Raw genomic sequence first — 18,938 nt, 5'->3', positions numbered from 1 at the left:
ACTGTGTTAAACTAGCAGTTGTTTGAACAATATCATAAACAATATCACAATGTGAATTTCTGCTTGCCATTACATGCTAGCTAACATACTTTCATTAGACGAAATGATATGGTTGAGTCAAACATTTTGGTAATTAAATATTCAATGTAAAATTAGCTGTTGTTTCCATTAAGCTAACATACTTTCATTAGACGAAATGATATGGTTGAGTCAATCATTTTGGTAATTAAATATTCAATTTTAGACGAAATGATACGGTTGAGTCAAACATTTTGGTAATTAAATATTCAATGTAAAATTATCTTTTGTTTCATAGTACAATTGTACAATAAATTTCAACTATAGGAGCTTGAAGCAAGCATGCGAGAGTGACAACAAGTGCTAAGGAATACTTTTTAAAGTGTGTTTCACTAAAGTCTAAATGTGGCGTGGGGTCAAACTATTTATTTTTTATTTTAAAGACTTTATATCTCAAGATTTTCCCCTTCCTCTGGAAGGTACTACGGTGCCACTCGAGTGTTTATCTTGACTTTAAGAGGTAGCGGAGTCCGACTCGGGCCGCCCGCCACAGGAGCAGGACGAGCCGCTAATTAAATTTCCTCGGCGTGCCTCCCATGCTGTTTTCTTACCGCTTTAAGACTGCAGCCCTTTGTGATTTGCAAGGAAAACAAACAAACTTTTCCATGGGCCGAGACAAGAATACCACTTTTTAAGCGCAGAGGATGTTTGGACGAGAGCGACTCCAATCTCTCGTCCAAAATGGCAGGCTAAAAGTAGTTACTAGTTTTTACGTGTAGGTGCGTGTGCGTGTGTGTACAAAATGCATCAGTGATGTAATGCGGTATCCTGAAAACCGAACCAAACCGTGGATTTAGTGAACCGTTTCAGGCCTAATGCTTACATTTAAAGGTAGTGGGGTGGGGGGAGATACGAGACCTTAGGCCTTAACAGTTGTGTTAGGAGGTCACAGGGCAAAAACAAGCCGTGGGCCCCAATTAAGACCGCCCACCCACATCACGCTAACACCAAGTTCCCAAAACCCATTTAGCTCACTCTGTAGCCCAGACAACCGGCTTGGAAAATTACACCAATGTGCAGCACCCCATTATTGTAACAAGTTCGCACCTTGAGCACAACTACTTGGGGGATTTTAATCCTTGAACAGGCACTCAAATAGGAACGCACTTAGCAGGTAATCACTGACCTGCGCAACCATCCGTGGTTACGTTCAAGTGCGGTCAAAAAAAAAAAAGTGCGATTAATATGCGTTAATACGTGATTAATGCGACAATTTTCTGTGATTAATTACTCTATTAACGCTTTAACTTTGACAGCCCTAATATAAACACACCATCATCCAACATAGACAGATATTCATACGAATCACTTCAATTGTGAGCCACCCATGCACAAAAATTATTATTATTATTATTTTTTTGCTGCATGCTTTGAATGCAGAAAATGAGCACAAACAGAGACAACTAGAAACAAATCAGCATCAACAGCAACATGCTAATCATTAAATGCTGCTGCATGCTTTGAATGCTAGTATACTGTCATTTGGTGGACAAATATAAACACACCATCATCCAACATGGACAGATATTCATACGAATCACTTCAATTGTGAGCCACCCTTGCACAATTTTTTTTTTCGCTGCATGCTTTGAATGCAGAAAAGGAGTGCAAACACATGGACAACTAGAAACAAATCAACATCAACACAACAGCAACATGCTAATCATTACTGTAGCAAGGCAACATTGACAGAAATGGTAAAAATTGTGTAAAATGCTGCTGCATGCTTTGAATGCTAGTATACTGTCATTTAGTGGACAAATATAAACAAGTATTCAACATCAATAGCCACACATGTTCATCATTTCAGCCAATAAACAGTAAATGGAGTGATTTTTTTGTTGTTGCATTTGAAAAAGAAAAAAACCCTGAGCATGTGGACAATAAACGTAAATATTCAACATCAATAGCCACATGTGTTTATCATTTCAGTGGCATAGTAACCTTGCAGAATTCAGTAAAAGTGGAAAACGTTGCTTGCTGGACACTTTAAATTCAAGTCGCATAAATTAAAAAAACAAAATGAATGGAATGAAATGTCCCTTGAACCTCTTCAGGGGTTCAAAGTTGCCATTTTTTTTCTTGAAGTGCTCACAGTGAGAACAAAGCGATCAAACGATCTTATCAGCAAACACTGAAGAAAGCACTTCTTTCATTTATTTCTTTTTTTGTTCTGGTCCCAATAAAGATAACCTCAGCACGACTGTAAACCGGCCTTGAGCAGCGCGCAAAAAGTGAGATGGCGCAACATTTACTTCAACACAACCCTCCATTGTTGTCTTATCTGGCAGCATGTACCCTGGCGGTCACTCAACAATTAAACCGATGACGTGCATTGGCAAGAGTAGAAAATCCAGCCTTTACAAAGATAATAACACTGGACAAATATAAACACACCATTATCCAACATCAAAAGCAACTCTTGCTTATCATTTCAGTAGTGAGGCAGGTAATGGGTGTGAAATACTGCTGCATGCTTTTAATGCGGGAAAGCACGTGCCATCTGGTGGACAGATATAAACACACAATTAGCCAATGGCAATAGTGACACACATTTCGATAGCAAGGCATCATCATAGGAAACAGTAAACGATGTGAAATGTTGCTGCATGCTTTGAATTGGGGGTAATTGGTGCAATCTGGTGGACAAATATATACAACCATTATCCAATGTCAATATCATCAAGACACTTTCACAGGAAAGAGGAAATTTTTTTAAATGTCACTGCATGCTTTGAATGGTGGACAAATATAAACACGCCAATATCCAACATCAATATTGGCACACGCTTATCATTTAAATCGTGGCGCACATTGGAAGAAACAAAATCATTAAATGTTGCTGCATGCTTTGAATGGGGGAAACACCCTTATGGCATGCCAATACCAACTCATTTCAATAGCATGGCACCTTCACAGTAATCAGCAAATGATGTGGAAATGTATTTCATGCTTTGAATGAGCGAAAAACAGGGGTGTCTGGTCAACAACTATAAACAAAAAATTGGCGACGGACGCTCATAATTTCAGTACCAAAGCACCCTTGTGGGAGACCACACAATGTGTAAAATGTTGCTGCATGCTTTAAATGGGGGTTGGATGGGGGAAGACAGTGCTTTCTGGTGGAGAATCAGACACACATCATCATCCAACATCAATAGCGACAATTGCTTATCACTCCAGGAGTGAGGCAGAAAACAGTAAAAGATGTATTGTTGCTGCATGCTTTGAATGGGGGGATAGAATTAGGGTGTTTATAAGTACTGACAAATATAAAAAGTAGCGAGACCTCTTTGTAGAATAACAGTGTGGAATTATTTATTTATTTTGACCTGCGAGTCAATTGGCAAAGCCTGGACTCAATGAAGCAAGCGGGCCCTTCCTCCTCCTCTTTCCTCCTTCATCCTCCTCCTCATCACATGTTTCCGGACAATCGTGGGCTCGCTGGCCGAGCATAAAAGCAGCCCGAGAGCACAGGATGCCATTCTCGCCCCCGCTAATCCTCGAGAGCTCTAGAAGCATCTCCAGATAGGAGAAGGCCTCAGATTAGCAGCGCGGGGGCCCCGTCTCTCAGAGATTCCACGCCCGGGGCCGGACACAGCGGGGCGCGCGGGCCACGAGGATTCTCACGCACGCATTCCCCGACAAAAAAGCTTTGGCGGAGATGAAGGGGAGGGGAGGGGCGAGACCTCGCTGGATGTCTGCCCCCTCGTTTTTGATCCGAGTGCTGCTGGGATTGAACTCGCATGAAACAAACAATATTTTACGTTGAAATTATTATTATTATTATTATTATTATTATTAGACAGATCCTCATGGATTTTCTTTTGAAGGCTGGCTCTTCACTCAAGCTTGAGTGAGTGAGTGAGTGAGTGAGTGAGTGAGTGAGTGAGTGAGTGAGTGAGTGAGTGAGTGAGTGAGTGAGTGAGTGAGTGAGTGAAGAAAAAAAATCTGTGCATGCTGTCAAGTTGCCGCGGGATTGACGTCATGCAGCCGACAAATTCGCCCGGCCCCGTCTGGCGACATTGATTGACACGCCCCCCCGCCATCCCCCGCTCTAGCGATTGGCTGGAGGGGTAAACAACTGTCTGTCCACAGAAATATCCCGCTGTTGACAAAGCAAACACAAAATGGCAAAATACAGGCTGGGGGGTGGGAGTAGAGGAAAAAATCACCACCACACATTAACAGAAGCCCAGAGGTGTAGACTGAGATAAAAACGTCAACTCCCTGTTACGGGTGGATTCATCTGCGTCATTCTTTTCCCACCAAAGCAATATTCACCAGAATACTTGTCTATGTCAAAATGACCTTCTCGAGAACTTGAACTCTGTATAAAAGATGTAAAAATGGACTATGTTATCCACCTTTCTTTCCTCATAAAGGTTAAACAGGGCCTGAGCCACGACGGCTAATCATGCTCATTTGGCCTCCCCATTGAATGGCGGCTAATTCTCGGTGGGGACGGCTCACTCGGAGCCACATGACACAACAAGCTTCCTAGTGACCATGGAAACGGGCGCGGCGGGATCCTCCGGAAAAAGCGGTGATTTAGGAGCGGGAATCGACAAAGAGGAAGGGGGGGGGGGGTGTTGGGGGCTCCTCCTCCGACACCCCGCCAGGAAGAGCCGTGGTGGGATAACGTCGACGCACATCGACATGAAAAGAGCACCGAGCTCTGTAATTTTCATTTGAGTTAGTTTTTATTTCGTTTTGAGTTTGGTTTGTTAAAGTTAGTTGTTTTTTATTAGTTTTAGTTATTTAATACTCTATAATATTTACATTTAAAAATATAGTAATAGCAAATAGTTTGTGAATGACGATTAATTCATCGCAACGACTCCTGGCATGCATGACTTGGCCACTGGGGTCACTATAATACAGTCACAAAGACACAAACAATGAAGACTTTCACAACTACTACTGAGTGAAAATGTCATTTTTTTTGCACAGGATAAAAGAAATATGTCTTTTGAGCAGGGGTGTGAATTGCCTAGTACCTGGTGGTTCGATTTGTATCACAATTCAGAGTCACGATTCGTTTTGATACCGATTAATCCCGATGCGACTGAGTAAATTATGGTGATTTTTTTTTAAACTCAGATTTAGAAAATACTCAGTAAATTTGTACATGTACACTGTAAGATTTGTATGAAAATGTATTTCAGGGTTATAACTGTCACAAAAAGGCTGCAATCTGTTTCATGTTGGAACAGCATTGAAATATAATATTAAGTCTTAATGTTCTATTCATATATCAGTCTTCCATGTTTAAAGTCTGAACCCTAACCCTAAGTAAGACATTTTGTTGAATATTTCCATCAAAAATTGATGTTTAACCATCGATCCGGCTGGATATTGAATCGATATGAGAATTGTGCACTGTAATGTCGTGCTATAACGCAGAAACGATTTTTTTTTTTAACACCCCTACTTTTTATTGTGGTTTTATTGTTTGTCTACATGTGTTGATGCACCCGTTTTGGTAGTGAGGGGTCTTTTAAATACTAAAGAATAAATTAATAGTGAGTGAAGTAGTGAAGTAGGGGTGTCTTGATACCAATGTTGCCACCTAGAGTACTGTTCGATACTGATATCTATCCCATATGATACATGCTTTTCTTTTTTATTTTAGGTGAGTGATACTATTCAAACAAAACCCAATCGTTAGCAAAAAGTAGGTATGAGAAATTATGACCCATTTATTCCATTTATTAGTTATATTAATTCAACCTCAAACATGACAATGTACTGCATTTGAATAAATGAAATTTAAAAAAATCAATTAACTCATTCACTGGCAGCCATTTTCACTGAAGCAACCTCCTTCACTCCCGACTGTTTTACAGGAATTTGACTGATTTTGCAAGGCACACAGAATATTGTGTTCTATTGCTATCAAAACATGGAACCTACCAAAAGAAAGATTAGAGTATCTTTTTTCATCAGGACAAAAAAAGTATATTTCAAACAGTTTGAGTTTTGTAGCAATTAGCAATTAGCATTAAAATATAGCTAAGTTTCATCATTATTCACAAACCTGTTAAAACAGTGGGGAAAAACATGGCCCTAGTTGATCTCTTATACTCTGCTGCCACCTACTGGCCGTTTTTGTAATAACTACCATTGCTTCAAGCATTCTCTTCAGTTAAGCGGCTGCATCAAAGACTTCTTTATACTCAAACAACAAACAAAAAGAAAACGTATAAATACTTTCTTTGGGAGCGTGGTAATATTTAAAATAGAACGTATTTATATGTTTTTGGGGAGCAAATGAGTCAAAGGACCTTCAGATTGATGAATGATGATGATGTGCATTTTTGCAGAATGCCCGCAACCCTCGTGAGTTTGTAAAATGGCTTGAGCAGAGAGCGCGAGAACGAGACGCGGTGACTCACGCCGCCGTCTGCATCCCGAACAAAACCCTTCTGCGGGCCTCGCGCGGGCTGACAAACAGCAGACGAGCTGATGCGTGCGTGTGTGCGCACATGCACAAATACGCCCACCGACCAGACAGCGTCGCCCAAACCCCCACCCACCCCCGAAAGCGGCGAACAAACAAGGCGCGATGGACCGGCGTCTCGAGAACAAGGTCAGAACGAGGCCGGCTTGAGGAGGAGCGCCGGCATGCGCATGACACTCCCGTGGCGCTGCCGTGCCCTCCAGACGACCTCCGACGCAACACCTGAGTGTGCAGGACATCATTTTTGCCACAGGCTGGGAGCCAGTGAGTCGCCCTCCATATCACACTCGGCTGTCTGCTGCCCTTCACTTTTTTTTCTTTTTTCATTCCACCTTCAGAAATGCATGTAACATTTGTTTTTATACATTTTAAAAACGCCAATCGAAAATCAGAAAAGGTATGTTCGATGCCACTTCTAATTCCTGTTTGTAAAATGGCCACAAGAGGGCGGCCGATATTGCTTTTTGCCGCCGTCACGAGTACTGATGTCTGGTATCGGTACTCGCCCATCCCGAAAAAAGGAAAACCTGACTAAAAAAAAAAAATCCCGAGTACATATTATACTGCCCTCTGTTGGCCAAGAAGATCACAGCAGAATGAGCAGCACGATGCCCATCGAATTATTGCCGTGCACAAACTGTTTAATTCTGTGATTTGAGATACAAGTGTCGCAGAACAAATTAAATTCTTAATTCAAGTTCGTGTGATACAGCTAGATAACAGACAATGATTGTATGTTGGGGAAGAGCTAACTTTAGCCACACAAGAGAGCGTTTTTGTCACAGTTTTTGTTTTTTGTTTTTTTGCCATTTATGGCAGGGCTCAGTGTGGATTTTTTTTTTTTTTGTGTTTAACAGTCAAAAAATTAGTTTCTAAATTACTGGAAGCCTAACTGCAACATTACACCCCCGACATGCCAGTTCAAAAAGGTATTTCTGTACTTTTTTACTTCCCAGATATCAACTTGTTGACTTTATTTTTATTTGTATTTTTTAATTTTTTATTTATTTATTTATTTATTTTTTTTGGAAGTCAGCCGCACAGGTAATTAAAACACACCCACGAAATGCTTTTCGAGATGAATGGCAGAGGCAACAATTGTTCCGTCATGGAAGGCCTTGCCAAACATTTGCTCCCAAAAAAACGCACCGGTCGGTGCCAGTTCCTTTTGGCTGACAAGCCTACCTGTCGCCAGACGCATTCCACACGCGTCTACAAACGCAAGATGAGGACATGGGTGCGAGGTCACGCAAGCTGGGAAGTTGAAGTGAAAACGGTTTGCGTGTACTTTGGGGAATTTTTTTCCCAGATGTGTGCCTCGTAGTTGGACTTGACACTAGAGGTGAACAATTCATCAAATTCAACATGAACATGCTGAATCGCTGAAAAATTGGCTTATTCACCGTTTTGTGCTTTGTGCCATCATGATGCATCTACGGACAATTAGAAAACTTTTTGCGTGGGCAGCAACTATTAAAAAACTTTTGCTATTTGCGACAGGGCTTGGTCTTTGCAGACATTCCTACGTAAGACCGAAGAAGGGCACGATATGGTAATTTTGTCTGCCATTTTTAAATTTAGTCTCAGTTTTAGTCCAATTTCAGTCACGCTTGTTAGTTTTTAATTACAACCTCAACCCATTTTTATTTAGTCAATTTTTAGTCGACTATAAAAGCTAGCATTTTAGTCTTTATTTTAGTCCAATCAAGCATAATTTTATTCATGTATTTTTAGTCAACAAAAATGTTTTAGTCTCACTTCAGTCAGGACAACCATTTTACGCCGGTTTAGTTATTTTTATTTTTTGTCAGCAATTATATTGAACCTTTTCGGATCTAAAACTATTTCACATAAACTTTTCTCATGTTTTTGATGAAAAACAACTTTACACACAGTGGTGACTATGGCTCCATGCTATAAGCTAGTAAGTTAGCCAACATGAGTTAGCAGTCGCATTAACATTACTGTTGGAACGTTATAGCCATTGGATTAATGCTACATTATAACTATAATTTACTTTTTTATTTTAACCTTTCACCGTCAATCCACTTCCTGTCTGAACCATGACAATTTTTTTTGCCTTTCTTCCTTTACATTTATATTTTTACTTGTATTTTACGCTTTTAAAGTGTTTATGTTTATATGTTCAAAACCAATAAACCAAATCATGTGTTTGTGCTGTGTGTCACATGACAGGGTCACAGATGTGACAGATTAGCAGACAAGATTTGACAAAATCATATAATTTTCATCTCGTTTTGTTTTACGAGCTAAAATGTCCACAGATTTTAGTCCAATTTTTATTAAGTGAAGGACATTTTCGTCTCGTCTTCATTAGTTGACGAAAATGCATACTGATTTAGTCCCAGTTAATGTTTATTAACTCATTTGCTCCCAAAAATGTATAAGTACATTCTGTTTTAAATATTACCATTTTTTTTTGTTTTTCTATGCTGGAGCATATAGAAGGCTTTGATGCATCCTCTGAACTGAAGAGGTCGCTTAAAGCTAGGGGTGTGAATTGCCTAGTACCTGACGATTCGATTCGTATCACGATTCATAGGTCACAACTCGATTCGATACTGATTAATCCCGATATGAATTTATGTCGATTATTGCGATTTTTTTATTTTTTTTTTACTTAAATTTTGAAAATACTAATCAGTAAACTTGTACATGTACACTAAGATTTGTATGAAAATGTGTTATTTGTTTATCTGAAACTATTTTCCATGATTAAGGTGTGAACCCTTACCCTAAGTAAGTCGTTTTGTAATATTTTTCTATCAAAAATTGATGTTTAAAAATCGATTCAGCTGCCTATTGAATCGATTCGAGAATTGCGCGCTGTAATATCGCAATATATTGCTGAATCGATTTTTTTTAACACCCCTACTTAAAGTAATGGTAGTTATTACAAAAAACGGCCATCAGGTGGCAGCAGAGTATAAAAGATCAACCAGGGCCATGTTGCAACAAGCTTTTTTTCCCCAGCGTTTTGATCAGGTTTGTGAATAATAGGGCTCGGTATTGCCGCCAACCTCACGATACGATACCTATCACGATACAGCCTTCACAATACGATACGTATCGCGATACATATGTATCCCAATACATGAGCTGCAAAGAGGCTGTACAGCCTTGCGCAAGCAACGCGTCGTTAACTGCCTATTTAAAGTTAACGTGCAATATCGATTCTGACGCCTGCGTATAGATACGTGTATTGTAATGAGGCCCACAACGATATATTGCCGTATCGATTTTTTGAGCACACCCCTAGTGAATAATGATGAAACTTAGCTGTATTCCAGTGCCAATTGCTACAAAACGGAAAAAAGATTTTAAAAAAAAAATAATCTACTTTTTTTTTTTTTTTCTTGATGAATGAAGAGACTCTAATCCTTCTTTTGGTAGGTTCTATGTTTTTATAACAATAGAACACAATATTCTGTGTGGCCTTGCAAAATCAGTCAAAATCCAGCGAGTGAAGTTAGTTAATGCGAGTGAGTTAATGAGGGTTTCAGTCTAGTCTAAGTTTAGTTTTAGTCCAGTGAAAAATGTGTGCTAACGAAATTATTTTTGTTTAGTTTTAGTTGACGAAATTAACACTACAGGGCACAAGTCGAAGGTCTAGCAAAAATTCTTTCAAGTGGGGAGGTTTTTTTTTTCTTTTCTTTTTTTTACGAGAGGGTGAGGGTTCAAAGATTTTGTCAGCCCAAAAGTGAGTCGAGACAAGTCAGGATCATGGCATGAAATGGCAGAAAGAGACCCCCTTGCTTCGGCCACACACATTGTTCCACGGGCAACCCACCACGGTTTTTTTAGGACGCTTCCCACACAGGATACACATTTTACGCTTGCGTGCCGCCTCTGGCCAAAACTTGAAAGCGGCTCGCTTTATTTCAGGGAGGGGATGACACGAGGATCTTTTTTTTTGTGTGAAAACTTCCACTGTTCTCCTCGCCGCTCTCTGGGGTTATTTTTAAGCGCTTTGTAGTGGGCCCCGGCCGTGCTCTGAAATGTTGTCTTGGCACGCGTTTAAGGTGGAACTGATGGCGCTTGACGCAGGAGCTGCTGAGGGGCAGCGCCAGGCCACACACGCGACAAGCGCATACCAGCTGGGCAGGACGACTTTCGGCATGCAGACGGCCGCTCCCGTCTGCGCCGCCGACTTAGCAAAGCAGACACGCTTTGCTTAGATCGTCGCATAATTTTCAGCAGTGAAAATTAATACTTTGTCCAGAATTAATTTGATAACTTCATTATATTTCTATGTACAATTAATACCTTTAAAAAGTTTTTTTTTTTCTACTTGCTGTCGACTGATGATGACATCACCTGTGCTGAGGGAGTAAGTAACGGCCAATCATGGCTCACCTGTTTTCTGGGTTTGGTTAGTAAACTGAGCCGTGATTGGTCATTACCTACTTCCTCAGCACAGGTGATGTCATCATCAGTCGACAGCAAGTAAAAAAATGACTTTTGAAACTTGCCTTCGGTGCCACTTGGTGTGAACCAACTTCTCCGCCTGGGTGACCATGTGTGGCTTACATGATGAAAGCTTGTGTGAGTGAGTATATATATATATATATATATATATATATATATATATATATATATATATATATATATATATATATATATAAATAAAACCCTTTTCACTGCTGAAAATATCTCAATGAGTCAAGAGTCAACTATGCCTTTAATCTTTAATCTTAATTAATCACATAACTTCAATAGTTAACTCACAATTAATTGCAAATTTTTACATCTATTATAAATGCACAATAAAATATTTGTTCCTAAGTTTTCATATTCTTGGTAACATAAAATTGAAAAAGAAAATGCATATTTTAGTAATTGGTACCATAATTTCATAATAATTCATAAAATTGAGTTCAAATTAAAAAGATGTGCTGTACTGTAAAAAACGAGTGTGATAATTGATTTGTGTTGAGGTCATTTTTCTGCCACTAGATGACATAATTGCATTTGTAAGACGCTGGTGACAGCTCAGTGTATTTTTCTTTTCTTATTAAGAACTATCTAATCTTTAACATGATGTCACATGAAATTCTGCACATTTATAAAATAGTAAAATACAACCTGACCCCAGTCTACACAAATATATGTATTATTATTAAATTTATTACTGCTAAATTATGACGTGGACATGTCTGCTGCGTTGCGACTGGAATTCCCCCAGTACAGGCTTTCCAAGTAAGGGGTGGTCGTTGAAAAAAACATTAATGCCGTTAAAGGAACTTTAACTCAAAATTAACACACTCATTTTGACACAAAGTTAAACAAGTCATTGGATGTTGAATTATTTTTTTTTTTTTTTGCATCCACCAAAGTCACCCTATGAAAGCCAACGTAGGAAAAATCCGCTTCTGCTGCTACTACAGCAGACAAGGAAGGGTCAGGGTTCCCGAACCCGGTGCGGCTTCGCACAAAGCAGACAGGAAAGGCAGGAAAGAACTGTGTACAGATATGTGACACGCCAGCACTTTTGTAAGCTTGGCCGGCCGACTTCACAGAGCAGAGCCCCTCATCCTTTCCTCTACTTCTTCCTCCTGCTCATCTGTCTGCCATTGGCACACAGACGTGGGGGACTCCAGTCATATGCCAGTCGAGTTAGACTTAAGTGGCGAAATTAAAGACTTGGCATTTGCTCGACTAAATGTTCTGAAAGGCTCGATTTGAACAACATGACTTGGCAAATTTATGTTGGAAAGTTTGAATTAAAAAAAAATCAAAGGACATTGCACTTTCAAAGCGCATAACTGATGAAGGTTTGCTAGCTTAATGCTAACACACAATGCAAATGCTATAGCATCGATGTTGTGGTAATAATAAACCTTTAAAAGGGATACTTGACTCATTGAGCCCTTTTCAGCAGTAAATTAAAATTAAATTAAATTACCACTGATTGTCACATCAACCGAAGTGGGGGGAAATTTGTTCTCCGCATTTGACCCATCCCCTGGGGCAGCGGTGAGCAGCAGCAGGGGCCGCGCTCGGGAATCATTTTTGGTGATCTAACCCCCCAATTCCAACCCTTAATGCTGAGTGTCAAGCAGTGAGGCAATTGGGTGCCATTTTTTAGTCTTTGGTATGACCCCGCCGGGGGATTGAGCCCACGACCTCCCAGTCTCAGGGTGGACACTCTACCACTATATCACTGAGCTGGTCAAAGCCGAACCCTTAAAAACTTAATATTTTGTCTATAATTAATGTGGTAACCAGAATTCTTCGTGTACAATTAATACCTTTAAGAAGTAATTTTGCTACTTGCTGTCGACTGATGCTGAGGAAGTAGGAAAACGACCAATCATGGCTCAGTTCACTGACCAAATCCAGAAAACTGGTGAGCCATGATTGGTCGTTATCTACGTCCTCAGCACAGTCAGGTGATGTCATCATTAGTCGACAGCAAGTAGAAAAATACTTTTTAAAGGTGTTAAGTGTACATGAAAAATAATTAAGTTATCAAATTTATTCTGAACAAAATAGTAACTTTTCACTGCTGAAAATTGTTCAATGAGTCCAGTATCCCTTTCAGCATCGGATATTTGAACCCGAACATGCATGTAAACAGACAACTTAACAATACTCACAGGCAAATATTCTTTATCCTTTTGTAAAAACAAAAAAACAAAACTGCATCTTGTTGAGTCGCTTAAATTAAGGTGTAACGCTTCTTTGTGAATTATGTGTGTCAGTATGACCTTTGGTAACCTCATCTACAAGCCCTGCTTGAACACAAAAGTTTGCCCACCCCTGCCCTAGATACCCCATAGTGCGAGGTGAAATGTGTATGTGTGTTTGTGTGCGGAGGGGGCAAATATTCAAGCATCAACTTTCCAATGAGCCCACCCTCCTATTAAGATTCCAACAAAACAAACAAAGCGCCTTGCTTGAGGTGGGCTCTCATCCATTTCCAGCAGAAGCGCTTTTGACCATCCGCATCGGCCACTTCAAAAAACAACAAAAAAAAAAAGCCAACTTGAAATAGAGGGCAACGTTCCCGTTGCTATGCCAAAGCATAGCTGGGGGGCCTTGTGTTCCCAGACACGTTTTATTTTTAGACACGGTTTCGTGTAAACAGCATTTTTTTGCCCACCCCAAATCGTCAATTATGCAGAATTTGGTAATTGAATTGACTCTGAATTGAGAAGAAAAGATTCCAGCTTTGTTGATAGCAAAGCGGTTCAGTCGCGGGCGGGCGGGCTGGTATGGCGAGGACGGGGAGGGGCCGACGTGAGCATGTGGGAGCGGGCCCGGGATGCGAAACCGGGGTCGGGCACGGTGGCGACCGGCAGGGGGTACGCGCTGCACTGTCTGGCCTGGCGAGAGGGGTCCACACAAAATGCCGACTGCAAATTCCCATTCACGAATCCCTCATGTTTTTTTTTTCTTTTTGGGATATTAATACTGGGTTCTCACCAAATCTGAAAAGGAGAACTGGAATGCTTCCTTCGCGAGCGTTTCACCACGTAGAGTTTTTTGGAACGATTAGCACTCATTCGCGCTTTCGTGCGCACCGGAGCAGAGGAGGCGTGTCCCTTGGTGAACAAGTGGTGCACTTTAGCGAGTCAACAAAAAGTGAGCACCACCAAATACTTCCACTTCTTTCATGGGACTAAACAGCCGTGGTACTATTTTCTCCTTTTTTGAGGTACGTGATAGCGCTTTTGTTTTTTTAGTGGCAATCTGGCGGCCGGCTGTTGTGCTAAAAATAGCTTTGACATGGATGAAAAACATTGCTGCTTCCTCTGCATACTTCATTAGGAAGTAAACAGACTTACCAGCACTTGAATGCTACTTCTTTTCTCACCATTCTGTCCCGGCTGCGTGTTGTTGCGCTTGGTGAGACAAGAGAGAGAGGACATAGCCCGTACTGGAAGCCGATTGGCTGCCGCAAAAAGCGAAAAAAAGTTCAATTTTTTTTAACTTTGGCGAATATGCAATTGTGCGGATTTTCATCACGAATGTGCAGATTTTCGCTGCTGCGCATCGCGTCCCAGCGAGCCAAACGCGTCCTCCGTGCCGCCCCACGCACATTCCATTGCGCGTGAACTCCATGGACTACAATGCAAACGCGCCGCCGAAACGCCTTCCCCCACTTTTGGTGAGAACGCAGCATGACTCATTCACTCCAGGCCATTCTCATCGCTCCCGGCTGTTTTACTGGATTTTGACCAATTTTGCCAGGCCCATTGAATATTCTGTTCTATTGCTATAAAAACATGGAACCAACAAAGATTAGAGTATCTTATTTCATCAGGAAAAAAAGTAAATTTCTTTCTGTTTCCATGTTGCAGCAATTAGCATTAGAATACAGTTATGGTTTATCATTATACACAAATCTGTTTAAAACAGTGGGGGAAACAACTTTTTGCAACATGGCCCTGGTTGATCTCTTATACTCTGCTGCCACCTGCTGGCCGTTTTTATCTACCATTGCTTCAAGCACCCTTTTCAGTTCAGAGACTACATCGAAGCCTTCTGTATGCTCTAGCATAAAAAAACAAAACAAAAAACAACAACATAAAAACGTATAAATAAGTCTTTGGGAGCATGGTACTCTTTAAAATAGAACGTATTTATACGTTTTTGGGAGCAAATGAGTTAATAACATAATTGTGCTCATTGTCAATATAATCCTAAATTAAAACTTTATCTCAATAATCCATCGCATTAAAAGCTTGATAATGCAATACATGTGGGGGAGAAGGGAGGTAAGTGAAGCACCATTGGGGGGTTGAAGCCAATCTTCGAAACAACAAACCCCTTCCCTCAAGACCATGGCACATTTACGGTAATTTCATATTTGGGGACGCCTCGGCCTCCCACGCGGCAACATGCATACACGGCTGCTCTTGTTTACCTTTCCCAGCACGGTGAGACAACTGGGATCCAGCTCTGGTTGTTCCAATTTCACCACGCCCACCCAGCCGTACTCGTACAGGTCCTCCTCGTCGTTATTGTTACACAAGCCCAAAGGATGCATCTGCAAGAGGCGGGGGAAAAAAAGATTCATTAGTGTTTCCGCGCTACAAAAATTGGGGCAATCCTCTCTGGGCATCGCCCTCTTGAGGCAGGGTAACAAGCATTAATCCACCTGTCACCTATTTTCTGAGAAATATGGTGTGTGTTGATCCTGAAAAGCAGGATGGTAAGCAATTCTCGTGCAGTGAAAGTGCTGATGAAGCCAAAAAGTATTAGAGAAACAACTACATTAGAAAACGCATGACTCTTCCTGACTTGTACATTTCACAAAAACACTCCAAAAATCCCACAAACAGAGATTTACATTCAGATACCACCCACTTGGCTTAGGTGAGTGGAAGAGAATGCAAGACACTAGGGGTGTTAAAAAAAAAATCGATTCGGCGATATATCGCGATACTACATCGCGCGATTCTCGAATCGATTCAATAATAGGCAAAATCGATTTTTTTTTATTTTATTTTTTTTTTTTTTTAGGATTCACACCTTAAGCATGGAAGAATGTTATATGAACGGAACATTAAGCCTTAATATTTTATTTTAATGCTGTTTAAACATGAAACAGATTACAACCTCTATAAGACTGAAATTTCAGATAAATAAATAATACATTTTCATATAAATCTTACACTCTACAAGCTTACTGATTAGTATTTTCTAAATTTGAATGAAAAAAAATCGCAACAATTGACTTATAAATTCGTATCGGGATTAATCGGTATCGAATCGAATCGTGACCTGTGAATCGTGATACGAATCGAATCGTCAGGTACAAGGCAATTCACACCCCTACAAGACACAGTACAATGTAAGAGGTGGATAAATGCTCGCTTGCTGACTTAAATGCCCCAAAACATCACTCGTAAATGAACCACTTTCACATATTTAAACCTTCAAAATTGTCTACTCAGTTTAGGAGCGTGGAAGAGAATCCAGGAGAAAGTACAAGACAAGAAAAGTGAGTGGAAGAGAATGCAGGAGACTTTACAAGACAAGAGAGGAGTGTTGAAGAGAACGCAGGAAACGATACAACACAAGAGAAGTGAGTGAAAGAGAACGCAGGAGATGGCACAATGCAAGAGAGGAGGATGGAAGAGAAGGCAGGAGATGGTACAAGATAGATGTGGAATTTTGTTTCCTCCCAAATTGGACAATTTTGTTGCTTCCTCCACAACTTCAAATATTTTCATTGTATTACAGTCACTGTCGTCAAAACATCAATCGGCTTCATGGTGTACTGATAACGAAGTCCTATGTACAAACCCACCCAATCCACCTACACTTTGTGCATTTCATACCCGGTCCGACTGTCCGAGATTTGCGATATCCACAAACCATTGAAGACGAACCTTGGCCACCAAAAACCAGAACTCAGGATCGATCCATTTGCCTCCCTGGCAACAGTTGTAAAGACAAAGTGCACTATTAGCATCAGAAGCGCTCCTGACTGACCCGCAGGGCCACTTATCCTATTAACCCGACGACCGCAGCCCCCCCCCCCAATCAGTCAGCATTGTGACGCCGTGCCCCCCTCGAGGTCCGCTCGAGCCTCGGCACCATTGCTGATGACCTCAGATACCCTTACTCCCCGAGTTGACCCCTAACCTTTCAACCGGGCGCAGGTTAGCGGCCAATCGAAGCCAAGTCTCAGAGATCAAAAACCTGACCTGAAGGGGTTTTGGGGTTATTATCGTCGAGGACTTTGGGAAGGGGTCGCATGCAAATCAGGTCGAGCGAGTCAAAAGGGAAGGAATGTGTTGCAGAGTTGGACAGTGTAGCATCTTCTAGCGCCTTTGGTGATGAAAGCTGACGGGAATTTCTCACACCGTCGCTTGTGATTATGAATACACTGCATTGCAGCGAGCGGAACAGAGCTTGGAGCCCGAGGTGCCTTCACTCGCCGACAAACTCGTCACATCTTACTCAGGAGCCTCCCACACGTGGACAAATGTTAGCGTAAGGAAGATCGGTAGGTTTCAAAATTCTCAAGGCATCATTTTACACAAATTTCTCCCTGCAAATGATATATTATCTATTTAGTAGAGTGGAAGAGAATCCAGCAGACAGAACATGCCATAAAAAGAATGGATTGTCACCATCTCGAAAACGACATTTGGAAGGACCCTTTCACACAAATTCCCTCTTGGAAATGATCTATTATCTATTTAGTGAAGTGGAAGAGAATCCAGCAGACAGGAAATGGAACTTGCATTCGTCCCAACACATGCTAAAGCTTCACCACATCCACAAATGTTAGCATGAAAGAAGCTGGTTGTAAAATTATCAAAATAGTCGAGAGGAAGAGAATGCAAGATACAGGACGTGGCACAAAAAGGATGGAATTTGCGTTTGTCGCATCCTACTCAGGCCTGGAACAAGATCTGCTTGTGAAATTGTCTAAAAACAATTTGAACGTAGCCTGTCAAACAAATTGATACCGGGAAATGATCTATTATTCACTTAGACGAGTGAAAGCAAATCCAGGAGACAGGACATGAAAGATCAAATGTTAGCTTTGAAGAATTTGAGGGAGTAAATCTCTCAAAAACATTTTTTTGGAAGAACAGTTTCACACAAATTCACACCTGGAAATGAGTTATTACCAATTTAGTTGAGTGGAAGAGAACCTAGGAGGCAGGACACGTAATGTCAAATGATTAATGTTGAAGACTTTGAGGTTGTACCCCCCCCCCCCCCCAAAAAAAAACAAACAAACAAAAAAAAAAAAACATCTTTTGGTAAAACCTTTACACAAATTCCCACCTGGAAATGACTTAGAACCTATTTAAGTTGAGTGGAAGAGAATCTACGAGACAGCACATTGAAAGCGATAAGACCACTTTCATGTAAATTCCTTTCTGGAAATTTGATCCAGCCAAGTATATATCACTCTAGTCAAGTGTACGAGAATTCAGGAGACATGAGATGTCACACTATATTCAAATGTTAGCGTTTGAGAGGATACGGTTGTAAAATTGTCCAAAACACCATTTAGAAGGTTCCTATCAGAAGAGTATAAACACCTGGAAATTATTCATTGTGGGGCCGAGAATGCAGGAGACAGGACATGGCACAAAAAGTATGCAACTTGCTCTGTCAAATTCTGAAAAACATCAATTGGAAGGACCCTTTCCCACAAATACACACTCAGAAATTACCTCTTATTTATATAGTCAAGCGAACGAGAATCCAGGAGAAAGGACGAGGCACTAAAACAATGACTACTCTTACTACTCTCAACTCAACTCAACTTTATTTATAAATAAATATGGAAATATTCATCATGGGGGGAGTTAGCGAGAGTTCAACTATACATTTGCGATGATAATTTCAGAGCGCACTCTTTTTAGAGGATTACAAAATTGAAGGGAAAAGGAAGCAC

The 18,938-nt window shown here is 40.7% G+C and overlaps 1 protein-coding gene across 3 annotated transcripts in view; it reads right to left on the bottom strand.

The window, feature by feature from the left end:
* Positions 1–18,938, bottom strand: part of znrf3 (zinc and ring finger 3) — a 105,975-nt gene that overhangs the window by 19,370 nt on the left and 67,667 nt on the right. For all 3 annotated transcript variants that reach the window (XM_077521690.1, XM_077521688.1, XM_077521691.1), the window contains one exon: positions 15,435–15,557. In XM_077521690.1, coding sequence (XP_077377816.1) covers positions 15,435–15,557 — 123 coding nt within the window. The remainder of the gene's footprint in view (positions 1–15,434; positions 15,558–18,938) is intronic.

This window comes from Festucalex cinctus, chromosome 5 (assembly GCF_051991245.1).
Source record: "Festucalex cinctus isolate MCC-2025b chromosome 5, RoL_Fcin_1.0, whole genome shotgun sequence".
In the NCBI taxonomy this organism is placed as follows: domain Eukaryota; kingdom Metazoa; phylum Chordata; class Actinopteri; order Syngnathiformes; family Syngnathidae; genus Festucalex; species Festucalex cinctus.
This window is presented reverse-complemented; position numbering and strand designations above follow the sequence as displayed.